Genomic DNA, 22,951 nt, shown 5'->3' on the forward strand with positions numbered 1-22,951 from the left:
TGGACATTTAGGTTGTTTCCATGTCCTGGCTATTGTAAATTGTGCTGCAGTGAACATTGTGTTACATGTCTCTTTTTAAATTATGGTTTTCTCAGGGTACATGTCCAGTAGTGGGATTGCTGGGTTATATGGTAGTTCTGTTTTTAGTTTTTTTTTTAAAGAATCTCCATACTGTTCTCCATAGTGGCTGTATCAATTTACATTCCCACCAACAGTGCAGGAGGGTTCCCTTTTCTCCACACCCTCTCCAGCATTTATTTTTTCTATATTTTTTGATGATGGCCATTCTGACCATGTATGATACCTCAGTGTGGTTTTGATTTGCATTTGTCTAATAATTAGTGATGTTGAGCATCTTTTCACGTGTTGGTTGGTCATATATATGTCTTCTTTGGAGAAATGTCTATTTAGGTCTTCTGCCCATATTTGGATTGGGTTGTTTGTTTTTTTGATGTTGAGCTGCATGAGCTGCTTGTATATTTTGGAGATTAATCCTTTGTCAGTTGCTTCATTTGCAAATATTTTCTCCCATTCTGAGGGTTGTCTTTTCATCTAGTTTATGGTTTTCTTTGTTGTGCAAAAGCTTTTAAGTTTCATTAGGTCCCATTTGTTTATTTTTGTTTTTATTTCCATTTCTCTAGGAGGTGGGTCAAAAAGGATCTTGCTGTGATTTATGTCATAGAGTGTTCTGCCTATGTTTTCCTCTAAGAGTTTTATAGTGTCTGACCTTACATTTAGGTCTTTAACAGACTGGATGAGTATTATCTCCATACGCATGTGCCAAAATTATCCCTTCTTCCAATTCCACTGTAGAAATTCTTGTTCCTGTTATCTTTCAGATAGACGTCAAGCAATTGCAGATTCTGGTCGAGGTAATTCTCTACGGAGTCTGCATGAATGATTAGTAGACAACCCCCAGAGCAAAATATAAAAGAGGAGTTTGCTAAGTAGGCCAAATAACGGATTGGTGGAATGTGTATAGTTGAAGGTAACACACTGCTAGTATTTTACTAAACTATGGATTGAAATGCAACAGATCTTTTCACATTATGTTATAGGTAAGCTGACGGTATTTTTCAGTCAGAGGTTCAATTTGACTGAAAAAAAATGCTTTGTATTTCCTGGCTTTTCAGTTTATTTCCAGGAAAAGACAATGAAACACTTGCAAAGATGGTTCATCGTATGAAAGTCGGTCAATACACCACTTTAATAGAATGAAGGAAAAAAATCGTGATTATCTCGATGCAGAAAATGCATTGACAAAATTCAGCACCCTTTCATGATTAAAGTATTCAATAAACTAGAAGTAGAAGGGAACTTCCTCAACATGATAAAGTTTATATATGAAAAACCCACAGCTAGCATCATACTGAATGGTGAAAGATTAAAAGCTTTCCCCCTGTGATTAGGAGCAAGATGAGGATGCCTGCTTTTTCCACTTCCTTTCAACATAGTAGTGGAAGTTCTAGCCAGAGCAGTTAGGCAAGAAAAAGAAACAAAAGGCATTCAAATTAGAAAGGGAGAAGTAAAATTATTTGTTTGTCAATAACATGATTTAAAAAAATTATTGTGGTAAATAACATGAGATCTACCCCCTTAACAAAATTTTAAGTGTATAGTACAGTGTTGTTAACTATAACCACAGTGTTGTATAGCGGATCTCTGGAACGTGGGTTCTTTGATAACCCAATATCAATTCTTTTGGATAAACACCAAGAAGTGGGATTGATGGATCATATGGCAGTTCTATTTTTAATTTTTTGAGGAGCCTCCATACTGTTATGTTTTCTTATATGAAGAAAATCCTAAAGATTCCACAAACATACTTTTAGATCTGACAAACAAATTTAGCAAAGTTGCAGAATACAAAATCAACACACAACCGTATTTTTATTTATACACTAGAAGTAAACAATTCAGAAAGGAAATTAAGAAAACAATTCCATTTATAGTACCATCAAAAAGAATAAAATACTTAAGAATAAATTTAAACCAAGGAGGGAGAAAGGCTTGTACAATGAAAACTGCAAAACATTGCTTTGACTTAATGTTTAATTAGAGGGAAATTGGTGGGTAAATGTGTGCAATAGTGATACTACAGGGAAAATGGTGGATAAATGTATGCAATTGTGGGTTAATAATAAAAAATTATTCTTTTAAATTATCTTTATTTTGATATTAAGTTGTGTTAAATAGAAGGTGGCCCTTACAACTAAAGGTGTTTTAGAATTGGAAAATATGGTAATACCTCTCTGTTATGGAGGTTCAGATGATACAATGCATATGAAAGATGCTAGTAAAATGATGGTAAAGGTAATAACATTGATAATAAAGGCAACAAACCTAAGAATTAAGAGCAAAAGTCCTGTAATCAGACTTCTTGGATTTGAATGCTGGTGCCAGCTCTTAAATAGGTATGGGAATTTGAGTCAGCTACTCAACTTACTGATGTCTCATTTTCCTCATCTGTAAAATGGATATAATAGTATGTGTCATGTCAGGTTAAATGGACTCAATGGGTAAAGTGGTTAAGACTAGTATCTGGTGTATAGGAAATGCTCAAAAAGGATTCAATATATATTATTTACTATGAAGCTGTAAATTGACGACATTTGTGTATATATGATTTTAAAATGTAGTGTATTTAAGTTCATACTTTATAATTTAACTTGCCTTTTTTAAAAACAACATTTCATTACTGATTCTTTTGGGTCTCTTGGAACTCCATTAACTGTGAAAATTTTCTTTGTCTCATTTGTGCAAAGCTTATATTTTTTTCCTACCTAATCTACTCTTCATTTGTCTGTATTAAATTCAGCATGCTTGTTTACCTTCAGCTAGCACAGGTCAACTTAACTAATCATATTATTAGTTCTAGCCTATTAATCATCCTGCTCAATTGGGTGTCAACAGTAATCTCTGAGGGTTTGCCCTCTCGTATTTTGTAAATTATTACATTGATGAAAATTCATTTTACCAAATTCTTTTCTGTTTTGGAAAGGAGAAATGGAACAACTAATAAACATGGAAAAAATGTTTTCTGAATTCATTTTAAGAAATTGATTTATTTAGGAAATGGTGTTTACTTCAAATTATACTTGAGATAAAAAAGGTTGTGTGGATATATTTTTGAAAATGTTAGGTCTATAATATGAAAAGAATTGAAATAGCAAACATTTCTTTTGGTTTATATCCTTTGGTTGGGTCTATATGGCTCCAAGTACCAGTCAAGAAGTATAAAACTCACTTTATCAGCTAGTTTTATTCATTCTTACATCAGAACTTTTTCATGCAAGTAATAGGAAATGGCAGTTCTGTCTTAAGTGGAAAGGAAGTATGTTAGTTTATGTAATCGGTAGGTCCAGGAGTAGAGCTGGCTTCAGATATGTTAGCATCACAGTGATACCACTACTCAAGTTTTCCTTCATATCTTGTCTCCAGTCTCAGGTAGGCTTTCCCATTATAGCAGTAAAATGAGCACTAAAACGTCAGGTTTGTATACATTATAACTCCAAATCTGTTGGAAAAGAGAGCCTCTTTTCTGGTAGGTCCCACAAAAGGACTGTGATTTTCTCTGATCGGACTCAAGTCACATTTCTACTTGGAATAGTTGTTATGGAAAGTGGGTTGAAGAGTAGGTTTGGCAGAAAAATTTGAGGTTACTGACTGTTATGGGTTGAATCGTGTCCCCCCTCCGCCAGTTTATATGTTGAAGTCCTAATCTCCCAGTACCTCAGAATGTGACTTTATTTGGAAATACAGTTGTTATAGATATAATTGGTTAAGATGAGGTCATACAGGAGCAGGGTGGGCTGCTAATCCAAAATCACTGGTGTCCTCATCAAAAGGAGAAATTTGGACGCAGACACACACACAGGGAGAATGTCATGTGGAAATTGGAGTTAAGCTGTCACATGCCAAGGAACTACCAGAAATAGGAGAGAAGACTGGAGCAGATCCTTCCCTAGTACCTTCAGAGGGAGCTTGGCCCTGCCAGCATCTTGTTTTTGGACTTTTGGCCTCCAGACTGTGAGACAATAAATTTCTGTTCTCCAAAGCCACTCAGTTTGTGGTACCTTTTTATGGTAGCCTTAGCAAACTAATACAGTGATCACGAATTTATAGTTAAACCAGTGTGTCCTGTTGAGTGACTTTTTTAGCGGCAGCCTTAAAGAAGGAGGATAGTTGGGTTCATCCAGGTTTGGAGTTTTGCTATCCTGGTGTGTTCTAAAAGAGGAACAAGGGAATTTAGGTTAATGACAAGAGGCTTATTGATATGATGCACCGTAAAATATAAACTGAATGATGAAGAAAGTAAAGCAAAGAGACGGTCCGCTCTGATGGATCACAGTCGAAATAAAAGGTTCCATGGATAAGAGGCCTTATAAAGGTCAAAGGATGATAACTTGAAAGAGAAGGTTATGGTTGGAGAACAAGATGCTTGAAATAGTGGTTTGGGATATAGAGCAGTTTTGGATAATGGTAAAAGGGCCAGGAGTGATGTTACTATGAGAGTAACAGGATGACTGGGCCATAATATATCCACGTTGGTGGTACATTGTATAACTCTGTTTTGGAGAGACCACTGGTGTTAAGGACGTCAAGGAAGTAAGTAGCCAGGTTGTTGGATGGGTTGTCCAAGTCTGTGGTGAAGTCATCCAGTTTGATGGAGGTTTAGGGTGGAGAGGAAGACAATGAGCCATGTGCCAAAGCCTTAGATGAGTGAAGTAGAGAGACCAGGAGGTTAAGATATAACAGTGATGAGGAAAGGGAGACAGTAATTTTGCTGAAAAGAAAAGAGCCTCAAAAGAGTAGAGCTTGGGGCTTCCCTGGTGGCACAGCGGTTGAGAGTCCGCCTGCCGATGCAGGGGACATGGGTTCGTGCCCCGGTCTGGGAGGATCCCACATGCAGCGGAGCGGCTGGGCCCGTGAGCCATGGCCGCTGAGCCTCTGTGTCCGGAGCCTCTGCTCCGCAGCGGGAGAGGCCACAACGGTGAGAGGCCTGCGTACCGCGAAGAAAAAAAAATCTTTGTTTTTAAAACAAAGATTATGTGGACAAGCTGCACAGGTGAGCAAAGAGGGTTTTAATCCCATTTCTAGAACCTGAGATAGGCAGGAGGTTAAAACTGGACAGCAGCCATTTGAGACGGCTTCAAGGGAGGTGAGAGATTGTTTCATTTAGAGCAGGGGGTTGGAGGTAACATTCTGAGAAAAGACTGTCAGGCTTTCTCTTCAGGGGAGGACCTATTTCACGTAGGGAGGTGGGGGGAACATTCTCAGAAGAGGTTGAGGAAAAAGGGACTTGCTTACTTCCTTCTGTGCTAGTCTGGTAAAGCCCTTGAGAGCAAGGAATGTATAATTCATCACTGTGCCTGTCTCAATCTTTGGCAAGTAATAGGTTGTCAATAAATGTTGAATCAATTAATTTATACTCCCAGCAATATTTGAGAATTTACTGTAAGAAGGAATTTCACTGATGATCATTTATTCAACTCATATTTTTTGAGGGCTGTAGGTATCGCAGATTTGATGGTGAGCAAGGTAGATGTGATTTTCTGCTCTCATGGAACAAATATTATAGTGAGGGCAACAACAACAAGAAAGCAGACAGACAAAATGAAAACAAGTTGTAACAGGTCTCTGAAGGAAACAAGCAAGGCTGAATTAGAAAATTTTAAAAATGGCCTAGTTTATGATGATCCAAAAAAGTCTCTGAGTGGGTAACATTTAAGCTGAGTCCTAAAGAAAATGAAGACACCACCTGTGCTTTTCAGGAGCAGAGAATGACATGTGAAAAGACTGAATTGGGACAGAGCTCTTTTAAAAGAACTGAAATATCAGAGTGAAGTTAGTAGCCTTAAGTGAGTCTGGAGAGGCGAGCAGAGGCTGGATAATGCAGGGACTCAAAGCCACATCAAGGAGTTTGGATTTAATTTTTTGTCAGATGAGAAGCCATTGGGGGGTTTAAACAGAAGAATGTTATATTCTTCTTTATATTTACATATACTCTGCAATCTGTGTGGAGAGAACAGTAAAGAATAAAAGCAGAGAGGATGGATTAAAGGTTCTAATAGTCAAGATGAGATATGAACTACGATACGGAGAGAGGTGGATGAGTTCAATATATGTTTTGGAATTAGAGTTGATAGCGTTTGCATATGATAGATTGAAAATTGAGAATGAGGGATATGCTGACTCTTAGGTATTTGGCTTGTGCACCTACATAGTTGGTGGGAGAGGAATAGATTTTTTGGGGAAAAAAAATACAAGTTCTGTTAGATGTTTGGGAGACATCCAAGTGGAGATGTAAAGTAGATAGTATGTAAGTTGAGAGTTCAGAGAAGAGGTCAGAACTAAAGAAGATATCAATTGATATTCATCAACGTAAGTGTAGTATTTGAACCATGGGAATTGATGGGATCATCTGGTTGCCCAGATGTGTAGAAAAAGGACATGAGAGATGAGGTTGTGAATGTCCTTTGTAGAAAGTAGGGACTTCCCCGGTGGTCCAGTGGGTAAGACTCCAAGCTCCCAATGCAGGGGGCCTGGGTTCGATCCCTGGTTGGGGAACCAGATCCCGTATGCATGCTGCAAGTAAGAGTTCGCATGCCACAACTAGGATCCCACCTGCCGCAACTAAGACCCAGCGCAGCCAAAAATAAATAAATTAAAAATAAATATTAAAAAAAGGTAAAGTGCTGTAAAATGCAGGAAGTGGTTATTTTGTTTCACTTCCTTATTTAATTTTTATAAATCCACATATTAGTTATTCATGCTTAAAAATAATGCTTCTGCCAGTGATTTCTGTTTATTTTGGGCTGGCTAGAATGACTTATGTAGGACTCACTGTCTTCTGATGAGAGACCAAAACTAGTCTTTGTATTCATTCTTTGACACTTTGCCACCCAGATTTTTGGTCAGGTTGAATTGGATTTAACAAAAGCTAGTCGATTGTTGCTTTGAGTTGCTGGTATGGTCTCTTTACACCCATTGTTTTTCAGTAGTATACAGCTGTACTGTCTTTTGAAATTCTTCTGTCTACTTAAAGTCCCTTTAATGTTTCAATTCTGATAATCTCCAAAGCAAATGTATTCTTGTATTCAGAGTTTGAAAGCTTTCTTTAGAATACTGTTCTTAGAGTATTCCTAGGTCTTTGCCTGCTAACTATGTTATCAATTTATAAGGGTTTGTTATGGAACAAGTATGAGATGTTAGCATGTTTGCAGCATGGAGCATTGCAACTTTTACTAGAATATAAGCTGTTTAGAGGGCAGGAGCCCTGTATGATTTTTGTAACCCCAGATATCTGAGCCTATTGTTCTATACTTAGAAGGCATCCAGTACATGTTTATTAAATTATTAAATGAGTTATGAATAACAGAGCTTAGGGTTTATACTGTTCATTCTCTAAGGGAACTGCTCAGATGGCTGCTTGTGTTTTCTTGGGCTCCTCCCCACCAGCTCTAACAGTGAGGACTGACTTGCTTTTCTCTACCTTCTATACCCAGCTCCTTTTTAAAGTTTCTTTATTACTGACTTGCTCTTGACTCTCCAGACAGCTTCTGATTACTATTTCCTTTGTTAGTTTGGATTGCTGTCAATCACTGTGGCTCCTCTTTATTTTTTCATTCTTGTCTTCTTCCTTTTACTGTTTGTTTCCGCCCTGTTTTCCTTTGTATTGTGAAATACACAAGTCTTTTTTAGACATCACAATCCTGTCGTCGGAAGGTTTTAGTCTCCTTCCCTGCAAGCCGGTCACATGATGTAAACATACGTGTGTCAAAGCACAGGCTCTGCTGGTTGTATTCAGTTGGTACTCTGGTCATAGGAGTTGCTGTTCCATTATTGGCAGGGTGGTTGGGGTGGTGGTGGAGGAACTGAAAGGATGTAGGGCTAGTTCCCCTTCCGGTTCCTCAGATCTCTTGAAAATGGAGTATTAGAAGGCTGAGTTCTAACGAGCTGAAGTTTTGTGTGTGAATATGTCAAATATACTTGCATGGCAAATTACCCAGAAAATCGTGTGCTTTATAACGCTTATTTATTTTTATGTTCACTAGTATTGAGCTGTTAATCATTTCTTAAGTTTTTAGAGAGACTAAAACTGAAAGAATTTTGAGTGGTTTATTTGAAAGAATAAAATCTATTCCTTTGTCTCCTTTTCACTACCCAGACTTCTATATCTGTTTGCCTTTATACACAGTATTCTTTTAGTCTGGATTGCCACCTTCTCTCTACTTCATCATGGTCTTCGACACCACCTTTTCGTGGGAAGTTGCAAAAAGTAGTACAGAGAGGTCCCATATACCCTTCATCCAGTTGTCCCTAATTGTTGTAACACCTCGTATTCTTATAGTACAAGAGCAAAATCAGGAAATTGACATTGGCACAATTCACACACTTTATTCAAATGTCATCAGATTTATAGATACTTATTTGTGTGTATATGTGTTGTTCTGTGCATATGCAGTGTTTTCATGTGTGGATTCATGTAGCTGTAACCATAATTAAGATAAAGAACTGTTCCATCCCAAAGATCCTTCGTGCTACTCCTTTATATTCATACTCACTCCCCTCCTTATTTATTTATTCTTTGGTTATTCTCTGTATCACAGGACCTTGTGATTAACTGAGAAAAAGATTGGCATTTTGTTTTAGAGGATGTCTGTCTATTTTTACCTTTTCCACATTGTACTATAACCATTTACAATAAGCCTGATACTATTTAAAGTTTCAGTTCATTTTGTGCACTATAGAATCATAGACTCTCAAAGTCATATAATCCAGCACCTCCTCTCACCACATAACCCCTGCTAACATGAAACTAAAAGTTTCATGTGAAGCAACTCTTGATACTTGTTTATTAACCTGTGAATTTCCCTAATAACCAGGACCTCTTCTTTCTCCCCCCCCACCACTACCTGGTATACTTTGGTGTTAGATTACCTATGTGTTAACTTTTGCTAGATTATGCTGCACTAAGAAACAACCCAAAATATGAGTAGCTTATAATAACAAAGGTTTGTTTATTGCTCACATTATAGGTTCCCTAGTAATCACCTATGGTTCTACTCCACGATTCTTTTTCATTTCAGGATCCAGGCCGAAGGAGCACCCCCTATTTGTGACTTACTGTTCTCTTGGCAGAGAGAAAAGAGCAAGAGCTGGTGGAAACACACAATAGCTCTTAAAGCTTCTACTTGGAACTGGAACGTTCTCATATTTCATTGGCCAAAGTAAGTCACATGGCCAAGCCAACAGTAGGGTATCCACAGAGAGGCACTACAAGTCACATGGCAACAGGCAGGACTGTTAATACCCTTGTAAGAGGAGAATAAATGATTGAGGAATATAATACAACCTACGAGATCTTAGGATGGTATAACTTTTTTTCTTGGTAAAAATAATTTTTTTCTACCCTGCGGCAGGCATGTAGCATCTTAGTTTCCCGACCAGGGACTGAACCCTCACTTTGCGTTGGAAGCACAAGAGTCTTAACCACTAGACCGCCAGGGAAGTCTCCTTAGTAAAATTTGTTATACTTGATTTTTTCTTAATAAAAATAGCAGCCTCACCCTTTTCTTTTCTTTTTTTGGTTTTCACTGCATTAGTTAGGATCACAGTGGCTTAAACAAGAGAGAATTTATCTCTCTCAAGTATCTGCCCAAGTAAGATAAGTGGTATAGGGCTGATATGGCAGCTTCATGATAGTGTCAGAGACCTAAGCCCTTTTCTCTATTGCTCTTTTGTTCTCAACCACGTTTGCCATCTCTCAGTCTGGGTAGCTGCTCCATGTTTCACCACCAAATCTGCCTTCTGGACAGCTGGAAGAAGGACCGTGAGGTAGAACGCATTCTCCTGTAGGTGCACAACCTGGGAGTTGGGCACATTATTTCCTTTCACATTTCATTGAGGGGAACTGGGATTGCAAGAGAGTATGAGAAATATAGCTTTAGGTAGATGTCCAACATGTTCGAGTAAGATTTAGGGGTATTATTACTAAAGAAAGAAGAGAGTAAAGGATATTAGGGAACAATTAGCCATCTCTTTTAATTCAATTAATTTAACTCATGCAAAACCTATGAAGAATAAGTGTTGTTAGCGCTTTACAGATAAGGATGCAGGCTTTGCAAAGAGGTGAAATAAGTTGTTCAAGATCATGCACCTAAGAAGTAGTGGAATGGGCTTTGAATTTAGGCCTGATACCAAAATGTGAGTGTTTTTTTTTTTATAAAACTATATTGGCATTCCAACATCTCTTATTTTCAAGCACTTAACATTTTTTTCAGAGTAGTAATAAATAGCTATTGACTCTTTAGAAGGAATTCTTCTTACATTTATGAATATTTTACTTTATGACAACTGATAGGTGTTTATGATCTAGCCAATGAATAAATAATTGCTTTAAATTATAATAGTGTTAGAATTTTAAAAGTCAGATTTTGATTTTGATAACTTTAGTTTAAAAGTTTTCCTTTAGAAATTAGTTACTAAAAATTTATATGTAACTTTGCATACTGATGTCAGATTTTCAGATTTTTACATTTTTCCCCAAACTGAAAATAGTTTTATTGTTTTATTCTAATTATAAAAGTAGAAAGTGCTTATTATATAAAACATTTTCAGAGAACACAGAGTAGTATAAAGAAGAATGTAAAAATCATTTATAGGGCTTCCCTGGTGGCGCAGTGGTTGAGAGTCCGCCTGCCGATGCAGGGGACACGGGTTCGTGCCCTGGTCTGGGAAGATCCCACATGCCGCGGAGCGGCTGGGCCCGTGAGCCATGGCTGCTGAGCCTGCGCGTCTGGAGTCTGTGCTCCACAACGGGAGAAGCCACAACAGTGAGAGGCCCGCGTACCGCAAAAAAAAAAAAAAAAAAAAAATCATTTATAATTCCATTATACAGAGATAATTACTGTTACCATTTTAGCTATGCCTCTCAAAATTTTTTCTCTGTGCATTCATTATGTGTGTTGTGTACGTGTGATGTTTTTTAACCTGAAATGATCATATTTCAGTTAAAAAAAAAAGCCAATTTTACCAAGATACACCAGACACACTCTTTGATCATCTTACTTGAAGAGTAAATTGGCAATTTGGATGGCTTTTTCCATTCTCACTTAGCTGTATCGTATTAGTATAGTTAATTAGCACAGGCTGTACTTACTTAGTCACTTAGTGAGCTAATGCCTTCTCAAATGTATTTATGTAGTAACTAGTGAGTCTATAATGTGATGATTAATCAGGTACAGTTTGGAGTTCAGAATTTCTTACTATTTATGAATTTTTTTCTGGGTACTAAAAATTCAACTAAATTGTCTTTAAATAACTCTTTGTTATTGATGGAATGTATTTCATTTGCTTTCTCTAGCAAAGTATTTATACCCTTCTCTGGGAGTAGGGTGAATATGTAAGTTTTTATTCAAACTGGGACATGTTTGAGAATGAAAGGGACATTACAAATATTTAAAGTTTTATATGTTTTTTGACTTTTTTTTTGGCCATCAAAATGGTTTTATTACATTGGTAGATCAGTAAAATAGTTCTGTTTTCAAAAATAAAATTTTATAAAATATTTGTTCTATAGTACAACAAAATAAAGTCTTTACACTGATTATGAGAATATTTAAAAACAAAAGCAGAATAGTTATTCTGGGTAATAGTCATTTTTTGTCCGCTTCTTGGACATATCTGTCTATAATGTTGTGTCAGTAATACTTTTCTGAACAATGTCATTATTTTCCAATGTAGTTTAACTAGTTTTAATTTTTTTCATAAAATTATCTGCAGCATTTTTCAAAGTTATTTTATGGTGTGTAGTTGTTAACCCTTACGGTTGACTCTTCTCTGTAACCAGTGCTATACATATATATTTTTTGGCCATGCTGCTTGGCTTGTGGGATCTTAGTTCCCCGACCAGGGACTGAACCTGAGCCTACGACAGTGAAAGCACCAAGTCCTAACTTAGCACTGGACCTACAGGAAATTCCCAACAGTGCTATTCTTAATTGCTAACATACTCTCTCTATATGTTGTGAACTACCTGGCTACCTCAGGAACAATTTTGCTAAATGGAGAATATTGTTAATTCTAATTTTTTTCTTACTGAAAACTGTAAATTTATCAGCCCCAGTATTTTCACAGGCATTGTCTTTTTGCCTCTATTAAAGGTACTCTTTGACAAATTTTTAATAAGACAAATCTTGTCATATAATTTGTCCCTATTTATGATTATTTTACATGTTCCACTAAATTTAGTTGCTGTGAAATCATAGGCTCTCTGTAATTTCATGTCATCCCAGTACAGAATATACATTTATCCAGTTAAAAATAGGAAGACTTTTGACAGAACTTCTAGAATTCATTACAAAGTATAATGATAGAATTTCAAAATTAATTCTTGTATTCTGTTTGAACTCCCATCATTTAATTTGTTTAGTACTTCCCTTGCTTTTGAGGATATGTTTCAATGTCTTGGCAAACTTTCTTTCTAATAATTGATATTTGCTACAAGCTTCAATAGCTGAAGTTTTTTTTGGGGGGGTTTATTCATTAACTTTAATCTTTGATTAAAAATTTCCCACTGATTTTGAACAATATTCAACCAGTCATTAGAGGACTTGTTTTCAAAAAGATTCAATACTGAGACACTTAGGTCAGTCTTTCAAAGATTCCAGCCTTTAAAATCTGATGACAGGTTGCAAGTAGGGAACACATATTGCCATGTTTAAGTATTTTTTTGTTTTCAATACCATTTTTATACTTAAAATTTAAACCAGGGATATGTGAAAACATTTGTAAATTTTGGCATTTGCAGCTAACTCATTAACAGTGATGCCACTGTAGCTCTATGATAAATAGAAGTAGCCTTAAAATTTTTATGCAAATTGTCTGTCTATCCATTTTCTAGAGAAATGAAAATTTAGTACTTAATCTTGTATTAAACATATAATTTCTTCTCTTTAGCTCATTGTTCCTGAAAGGGTTTACTGGATAAAAAAAAGAAAAAAAGATTGTCAAACAACAAAATAAACAAACAGTTGTAGAATTATACCATGCAATAAATGACAAAACCACCTCGAGTTTTTAGACTGTTGACTCCTCACACAGACTTCATTTGCACCTAACCTGTAATTTCTCACTTACTTGGCCGGCTAGTGGCCTGATGGATCTTGCAGGTCATTGCACATGTCACTGTACTGACTGGCACATCAGTCAGTAGCACCAGGAGCCAGCAGAAGCACCAGTGTAAAATATTTCTTGCAGAGTCTTGAACGGATATAAGGAGTTACCTGTCCATGGTTGCTTGTGTCTGAGGATACTTTTCACTGAGTCTTTTGCATGGTGTCCTTGAAAAGGTGTTAGTTATGTTTTATCTGTAAAGAGTCAGGAAAAAAGTGGAATTACTGTTAGTCCTCTTTACAATTTCATCACTTGTTCAGTGGTTAGAGCACTTAGACACTACTAGCTTGGCCAGGAGTTAAATGTATATAGTAGAGGTGTACTAAATTCATCCTGGTTTATTTTAGTGTAGTGATTAATAAAAAATAGTTCATTTAAGAAGTGAGAAATCTGAGACAAGTGGTAAACTGGATGGGATGCTGAGACAACAGATTGTACTGTCCTGAGCAAACCAGGGCATATGGGAAACAGCATGGTAATGTGAAAGAGGATGGAGCTTAGAGTGAGACAGTCCTGCATTTAAGTCCAGTCTCCACCATTTAAAAGCTTGGACAAGCAACCTCTCTAAGACTAGGTGTATTAGGGTTTTCCAGAAAAACAGAACCAGCAGGGCAGACAGACACACACACACACACTGATTGATTAATTTTAAGGAATTGGTTCATGTGATTGTGGAGGCTGGCAAGTCCTAAATCCACAGGGCAGGCTGGAGACCTAGGGAAGAGTTGATGTTGCAGCTGAGTCTGAAGGTGTTCTGGAGGCAGAATTCCTTCTTCCTTTGGGGGACCTCAGTCATTTCTCTCTTAGGGCTTTCAACTGGCTGGATGAGGCCTACCTACATTATAGAGGATAATCTGCCTTACTCAAAGTTTATGGCTTTAAATGTTAATCACATCTTTAAAAAATACCTTTATAGTAACATGTAGATTGGTGTTTGACCAAACAACTGGGCAGTTAATGGCTCTTGAACTGTCCCCTTTTCCATCCTTGTTTTCTTTACTTTTAGCATGGCAGTTGAACAAGTTGTGTTCTATAACACTTTATAATCTTATCTGTAATCCTTATCACCATTCAGAACTCCTTACTATTCTCTTCAAACATAACTGAGATTTCTGTTGATTGCATGCATTTTTGCATGCTGTTACCTTTGTATAGAATCACCCTCTCCCCTTCTCCCTTACACCTCAAATTTCTGTACTGATGTCAACCCTATGAAGTCTTCCTGGACTTGCTTCCTGGTTCCAACTGGTTCCAAAACACTCTTCACATTCATGTACAGGCGAACCTGAGCCTTCAAATATTGATACTCCTAAGCTGCCTTTCAGATGAGATAATATATCTGTTCATCAGCTGACCAAGGAACCCTTTGAACTGTGGTATGAATTGAATAGCACTCCCTTCCTGCAGGCATTTCAGATCTGATATCAATATCATCTTTTTGTTCATTAGTATGTGTATTCATTTGATTATTTTACTGAAGTGGTTTTTGAGGTACCTTGGGCACTTGGGTAGAGGATGAATGCTTAAGGCTTTGGGCTTTTCAATTCGTCTTTAACCAAATCATTTCACCCCTAATTTGTTATATGTTGGGTTTCTGAGTAAAATTTTATATGAGGAAGAGAGTTCTGATGTCAAAAATAATTCTAAAATTCTTGTTTTATTTCTTGTCTTCCTGATTCTTGGTAATCCATGTGGCTGCCTTTATTCAATTTCCCCTCCTGCCCCCAGAAAGAAACAATACCAAACTTTTTGAAATCAAGGATATTTTAATCGTATATATCTTTATTTCATATATCTGTTGGATGAATACAAATACATTAATAGAAGTCATTGAATATCATTTAATTTCTAATTATTTATTTATTTTAGTTATCAAGTGGGAATCCTCTATATGAAAAATACTATAGACAGGTAAGATGTTTGTTTCTTTGTCTTCTTAGATTGAACATAGAATATACTTTCAACTCCTGATTGTATATATGCAGATTACCATCCAGCTGAATAAGTTTGACACTTCTTGTTTTCATTTTCTTGTGCTTTAATCTCCTGCTTTGATTAATGCTTTTAACAAGCTCCCAGAAAAATGAAGGAAAGATAATTAAGCCCAAACACTTAATTGTCTTAAATATCTATCTTAAAAATCCATGTGGCATTAGATATATTCATCCAGATATAAACATCCAAATTAATTTATAAGCTAAATAGAAATGACTTCTATGTTGTTTTTAAGACTTATTAAAGTTTAATTTTCATGAAGTTAAAACCATGACTCTCATACAAATATATAAAATGAACGTGTATCAAGGATTTTTTTCAACTCATTAATTATTGGGAGAACCAGTGAGATGTAAAAATGGGAATATGAGTTACAGAGATTTATATTCTCTATCAGAGAAAGTTAATTTCATTGGTATGGATAGGAATCATTTGCGTTGCTATCAGGTTTATATAATTTAACCTCTACCCCTACAGAGTGTAAAGTAGCCGAGTTGATAGAAAGTCAGAGGTGCAAACCATAGATCAGATTATCTAATCTCCTGAAAGTGTAGACAGTCTTATTTGCCCATTTCCAAATATCAGATCATTTTTCTTGATAATCTCTTCACCTTGTGATCACAATTACAGAAAAGGCTGGTCTCCTTATACAAAGAAACTGGGTAATCTACATATTGCAGCAAGTGTTAATGAACCACTGTAGGTCTCCTTGTGTGACTTGCAAATCTAAAGCCACACACTTACTATTTAACAACTTCTAAGGCCAGCTGATTAATTTCTGCTTGAAATTTCTAAAGAATCTCAGATTGTACTTTTTAAAGTACAATATTTATTCTTCTGTTTTAAGGCTAGGATCCAAACTTTAGAAATTCTCTTCTTCATATTTCACATGCAGTATAAATTTGAGTGCATTTACCTCATCTTGAGGTTTCCCATGTCTGCTAAGTTTTCTTGCCTGCTAAGTGACCTCGCTTTACTGCTTGAGTGACTGGGATCTTACAAACCATGTTGCAGGCCAGTCTTCCTGCAGGCCTTTGTAGACATTGGTTGTACATAAAGGCAATCCCTGATCCTTAATAGCGGCTTGTTCTATCTGAATAAAAGAGAATCATTCTCAAATATGGCCTTGTTTTTGTACAATTGGTTTACTCAACTATAACCTGATAAAAAGGAGAATAAATTGTTATTTAACTTATTTGATAACTATATGGCCATACAAAGTAAGGACATTCAGTTAAAGGATTTGTTTTTGATTTCTGAAGGGTCAGTGAGAATCATATACCATTGAAAACTGTTTCATTCAGTTTACAAAAGCAGAGCCTACTAAATTGAGGGATGGATATAGAGTAAGAAAGGGCTTTTCCACATATCCATTAGAAAATAGAATAGTAAAAATAATACCAACAATATTCCACATAAATAATCATAATTGAATTTTCCTTAACACTTCATTCAGCCCTGTGTACTTAATTCTTGTTCTCCTGACTCTTGGGTCAGGCAGGAATCTGCTTTCACGAGATATATCTACTTCCAGAATGCAGAGTCCTGGAATTTTGACTTGGTCTACCAGTACAGTCTGAAAATTGTCTAAGTGATGTCAGCCCAGAAGTCTTTATCCAAAAGTCTATATTTTGAAGTGTTAATAGTTCAGAGTATGTGGTATCGTACTTTCCATGAGGCTCTGAGACTGTCTTTCTTTGTTAACAACACAGATTGTGGCCTTTAGCTTATGGCAGAGCCTTTAGGCAGGCATCAGAGTACAACAGAAACTGCCTGTAGATGACAAAGACTAAATGGCTCTGTTTAATTATTATAATAACCCAAAGAATGGAAGATAGTAAAATTATTTATGGAATACACTACATAAATATGTCATAAGAGCTTGATCCGGGTTTCCCTTTCCCCTCAGTGCCTCTGTTTCTAGGCTATGCGGGGGTAGTTGTTCCTTTTTTATCCCACCCTGGTCAAGGGGTAGGCAAAGAAATTGAGTTGTGGAGAATTCTAGAGGCAGAGTTCCCAACTCTTTCTGTACCTCCTTGTTACCCCAAATTTGGGTTGGGCAATTCTTTGCTTTTTGCTGAGTGCCTGATTTATCCCATGTCTAGCACTTGAAAGAAAGGATTTCTCTTTTGCTTCTTTGCTGGGATTGGTCTGTCTGGAATGCTTTGTATATGTTTTAGCAAACAATCTTTTAACTAAAGTGGAAAAACAGCTAGCTCACAAATATCCTCGTATCATGTTACTATTCCCATGACTTTTAAAAATTTACTTTTCATTTTTACAAATAGAACTTTACTTTAGGAAATCTCTACGGAAGTGAGAGTCATTATTTTTTTTGGACTGTTTTTTTGTTCTTGGTGACCTCATTCTGTCTTAAAGGAAAGTCCCCATCAGTTAAAATGATGTGTTTCCCTTAATGTGCTTTAGGAACTTAGCAGTTTTAAAAATTTCTTTAAGTTTATAAGGCAGTCACTGCTGGTTTTAGAACTGATATTGCTTTAATTTTTTAAAAAAGTGTTGCAGTTTCTTAAGAGTAAGTATAAAAGCAGAAGTTAATTATTTAAAGATATTTGAAAAAAACCAGATAACTGTGCAGCTATTCCCTTTTATTCAGAAGACCTCTCCAGGAACTATTGCCCTTTTCCTCTATTGCCATTTAAGTTTATTGGAATTTAAATGGCAGCTATAGAAGACCTGGAATCAGAAGACATGTATTAATGTTATGACTCCACTAATCTGTTCTACTTCCTCTGAGCTTCAGGGGGTTTGTTTTTTGTTTTTTGTTTTCTTGTTTGTTTTTGTTTTTTAATTTGGCCGCACTCTGTGGCTTGTGGGATCTATGTTCCCTGACCAGGGATTGAACCTGGGCCCTGGCAGTGAAAACACTGAGTCCTAGCCACTGGACTGCCAGGGAATTCCCTGAGCTTCAGTTTTATCATGTGTGTAATGGGCATGATAAAAAAAACACTTTGTAGATTGACAGTGCTGTCTAGATGGTACTCTTCTCATATGGGTCTCCAATATTCCATGGCCTTTGTTAGTCAAAGGATTTCTGTTCCCTGTTTGAAAAAGTCAGTTCCCAAATTACAGGGAGAAAGGCAGGTAAATAATCATAGTTTTGTCTTTATGTTTGTTGTCAGCTTATGGTTTGTATCTTTTCAGGTTGATACGGGCAATACTGGAAGGGTATTGGCTTCTGATGCTGCTGTATTCCTGAAAAAATCAGGACTTCCAGACCTGATACTTGGAAAGGTAGTATTTGTTCATTGTAACTAGATATAATGAATATTTATTAGTGTAGATAAATTTGGTGCAAATTCAGAAAGATAACCATTAAGAAACTTAGAAGTTAGAACTGTTATGGAAGCAGTTACAGTAATGCAGTGGAGGGAATTTCTGGTGTAGTGATTTACCCTCTTGAAAAATAAGGTGTTTTTCAGATTTTTAGAAAACAAATTACTTTTTAGTAGGATGAAATGAGGAAGTAATAGTACATTTGAGTGGTGTGGGGAGAAACAATGCAGACTGGGAACCTTGCCACCCACTCAGAATTGGCTCTTTCCCTACTTCCTCTATTAGAACTGTCTCTGTGTTTAATATGTGGTAAATAGAGTAGGGGATGAGAGGCTTAGGAAGGAGCACAAAGAGGTGGAAAAGTCCCTCTCTTGGCTTGATCTCCTTACAAATCCTTATATATGATATTGGTATGTATTCAAACCCTGAAAAATAATCATTATTAATAATTTAATTATTCACAAATAAACATTAACTATTTCAGCTTACCCATAAGAAAGAATATCATCTTAATAAGGATCTAAAATCAAGGTAGCATGTTCTAGTAGAAAGAGTAATGGACTTGGAGTTAGAACCTGGGTTAATAAAAAAGTCATTGGACTGGAAGTTAGAATATGGTCTTCAGTTCTTTCCCTGATGCCTTGGATGTTCTTGAGTAAGTCACTTAACCTCACTGGACCTTAGTATCTTTGTGTATCTTTGCACTAAGTGATCTTTAAGGTTTCTTTCCACTTTTAATTCTATGATTCTTAAATCTGACTACCAAAGAGCATGAGGTTGTAAATTGCAGGGATTTCATTTATCTTTAAGGTGATTTTTGTTAAAATATAGATTGATACTTTTTTTTTTCTAAATTTCAGATCTGGGATTTAGCTGACACAGATGGCAAAGGTATCCTGAACAAACAAGTAAGATTCAGAGATTGACATGAAAAATTTTTGAGGGATTCAGAATAAAAAATAGCCAGCAATTTTTTGTATTTTTAAACTAAAAATTGGTTTTTACCAAAATGAGTGTTTTGTGAGGGCAAGTGTTGTAACAGTGAAAATATTTCCAATCAGTAGGCACTAAAATACCTAATTCCCAAAGGTTAGTGTTAGTTTGGTGACATTTAGTTCTCCTGGAGTGTTGTAGTATGTTTGGGCTGCTGTAACGAAATATCACAAACTGGTTGGCTTGTAAACAGCATAAATTTATTGCTCACAGTTCTGGAGTCTAGAAGTCTGAGATAGGGTGCCAGCATGGTTCTAGTGAGAGCTTTCTTCTAGGTTGCGACTTCTTTATTCTTACATGGCAGAATGTGCTAGCTATTTCTCTGAATGCTTTTTTGTAAGGCACTTATCCCATTCATGAGGGCTCCATCCTGATGGTTTTTGCACTTTCCAGAGGCTCTACCTCCTAATGGTTCTACCATTATTTTTGGGATTTTGAATTTCAATATATGAATTTGGGGGGACACATTCAAACAATAACATGGGATTTATTTTTCTTAGTTATTCAGGGAGACTTTGCTCTTTGTATCTTATTAATTAAGTTTCTTATGTGTGCAGGGTTATAAATAAAAGTGGATTTTATTTTATTATTTTTCTTTAAATTTATTTATTTATTTATTTATTTATTTATTTATTTTTGGCTGTGTTGGGTCTTCGTTGCTGTGTGCGGGCTTTCTCTAGTTGCGGCGAGCAGGGGCTACTCTTCATTGCGGTGCGCAGGCATCTCATTGCAGTGGCTTCTCGTTGCGGAGCACGAGCTCTAGGCATGCGGGCTTCAGTAGTTGTGGCACGCGGGCTCAGTAGTTGTGGCTCGTGGGCTCTAGAGTGCAAGCTTGGTAGTTGTGGCGCACGGGCTCAGTTGCTCCGTGGCATGTGGGATCTTTCTGGACCAGGGCTCGAACCCGTGTCCCTTGCATTGCATTGGCAGGCAGATTCTTAACCACTGCGCCACCAGGGAAGTCCAAAAGTGGATTTTATTATTCATGTGTTAAGATGGTACTGTGCGTTTGAAGGGAAGCTCTTGGCTAATCAAACCTGAGTACAGTGTATTCTGGTCTAGGTCTTATCTCTGACATATAAACCAGAAAATGGTTTACAAGCCAGAAGTACACCTTAGACCAGAAATATGTGAAAGTGGTTGTGGGCATTGGACACCATCAGAGAACTTTAAAGTTCTCCTTTTTGGAGATGGATTTCAGAGTTCTTCAGGATTAAATTCAAAGCTTGCTACATGCTAATACATTGGCTGAGCACTACTACTCAAAGCTAATTTTCCCTATGGGGATAGCTGAAGCTAACTCAGAAAAGGGATAGGAAAAATTAGATGAGGGGGTCAGAATACCCAGTCTCTTATTTAAGATTCCAAGGTTAGGTTGTGGTCCCCATTGGACCCCTGGGCAGAAGGGCCAGTTTGGTACATTGGAGACATTGGAAAACTAAATTCGCATGGGCATCCAGGGTGCTTTGTACTCAGTCAGCAAATATTTGTTGAGTACCTGTTTTGAGCCAGGTTTTAGCAATGCAGAGGTGAACATGACAGGATGTGGTGCCTATCTTCATGAACTTACAGTAAAATAAATTCTTCACTGCTGTTCCTAGACTCTGGATGTTTAGTTTGAGTTGTCTTTGTTATATCCAGGTGGCTGGATTTATGGATCTGCTGTTATAAACTTTGATGTTTGCATTGGAGGAATAGATTTTTGAATTAACATATGAAATTAAGAAAATAAACCAATACTTACTGAGTTTCTATGTGCCAAAAATGATAGTTTTCTTCCTATAGTGTGGTTTTAATTTTGTTCCTTATAATACATTGCAAGGTAGATATTAGCCCCCCTTTTATTTATTTATTTTTATTATTATTTTTTTTTGCGGTACACGGGCCTCTCACTGCTGTGGCCTCTCCCCGTTGCGGAGCACAGGCTCCGGACGTGCAGGCTCAGCGGCCATGGCTCACGGGCCCAGCCACTCTGCGGCATGTGGGATCCTCCCGGACCAGGGCACGAACCCGTGTCCCCTACATTGGCAGGCAGACTCTCAACCACTGCGCCACCAGGGAAGCCCTAGCCCCCCTTTTAAAGAGTTTTTTTAAACTTGCCCAAGGCCTCGCAACCGGTAGCAGAACTAGAATTCAGTGCAATACTATTTCACTTCAGAGCCCATCCATACTGTGGGAGTGGACCTGATTACCTAAGAGTAATTGAATCTCATTAGAATGAGAAGAGAAAAAGGGTTATTTAGAGTTCAGCATTTAAAGGATGGGAGGAGACATTGATTTCAACAAAAGATACTTGAAAGGTCTAAGGAGAACTAGGAGAGCTTTATGAAACTATGCCGGTAGAGGAGAGCTTCAGGGAGGATCATACTGTCCAGGCTGCAAAAACAACAAGTAGGGGGTGTTTCCCTTGTGGCGCAGTGGTTAAGAATCTGCCTGCCAATGCAGGGGACATGGGTTCGGGCCCTGGTCCGGGAAGAGCCCACATGCTGCGGAGCAGCTAAGCCCGTGTACCAAAACTGCTGAGCCTGCACTCTAGAGGTGGGAGCCAAAACTACTGAGCCCATGTGACACAACTACTGAGCCCACGCGCCACAACTGCTGAAGCGTGTGCGCCTATAGCTCGTGCTCTAAAGCAAGAGAAGACACTGCAATGAGAAGCCCGCGCACCGCAATGAAGAGTAGCCCCTGCTCGCCGCAACTAGAGAAAGCTCACGCACAGCAATGAAGACCCATTGCAGCCAAAAAAAAAAAAAAAAAAAAAAAAAAAGAAGAACAAGTAGGATGAAGCTTTTTTTAAATTTTAGAGTCTATTGTATTTGGTAGCTAGGAGTTTATTTGTGACATAGGCAGTTGTTTCTCTAGCTAATGGTAGGAGTTGAAATCAGATTGCATAGAAGCTTGTGTGGTGAATGAAAAGAGAAGGGGTGATCTTGAAATAGCATTTTTTCAAGAAATTTATTAGTGAAGGCAAGGTATTATGTAAACAGACAACGTGCAAGTTTCCAGGAATAGGTTAAGTATTGAGTAAGAAGGTTGTAGGTGAGAACAGATGTGAGAAAAGCAGTAAAGGGTTGATTGCATCGGCAACTGTACTGGAGTATTGACAAGTTGCAAGTAATCATAACTGGAGTAAAGGGTTTTGTTATGCTTATTCTCAGACCTGATTTTAACTCAGAACAGCTGAAAACAAGTTGCTTCAGTGTCATTCCACTAATTAAATTTTGGACCGAGGCTTCAAATGCCAAAAACCCAAGGACCTTTGGGAGAGATTTACAAATATTTTGAAGTCAAGCAGTTATATAATTGTTTTAGATGTTGCATAGTTATTCTTTGTAGCTTTTCTGGAATAACAGTGACTGAGTCACTTGAATGATTGGTCTAGTGTTAAAATTTATAATCTTAAATCCAGAGATGCCTTTTGATAACCTTTTATTTATTTTCTTCTAGGTGCAATTTTCTTCTAGACTTTTTCTCAAGATTCTTTTTCTCATTT

The 22,951-nt window shown here is 37.1% G+C and overlaps 1 protein-coding gene across 1 annotated transcript in view; it reads left to right on the forward strand.

Moving 5' to 3' along the window:
* Positions 1-22,951, forward strand: part of EPS15 (epidermal growth factor receptor pathway substrate 15) — a 162,890-nt gene that overhangs the window by 19,095 nt on the left and 120,844 nt on the right. Inside the window, exons 2-4 of the mRNA XM_081225796.1 lie at positions 15,049-15,090; positions 18,337-18,426; positions 19,329-19,376. Coding sequence (XP_081081922.1) covers positions 15,049-15,090; positions 18,337-18,426; positions 19,329-19,376 — 180 coding nt within the window. The remainder of the gene's footprint in view (positions 1-15,048; positions 15,091-18,336; positions 18,427-19,328; positions 19,377-22,951) is intronic.

Source organism: Mesoplodon bidens, assembly GCF_964165515.1.
Source record: "Mesoplodon bidens genome assembly, chromosome: 2".
Lineage (NCBI taxonomy): Eukaryota > Metazoa > Chordata > Mammalia > Artiodactyla > Ziphiidae > Mesoplodon > Mesoplodon bidens.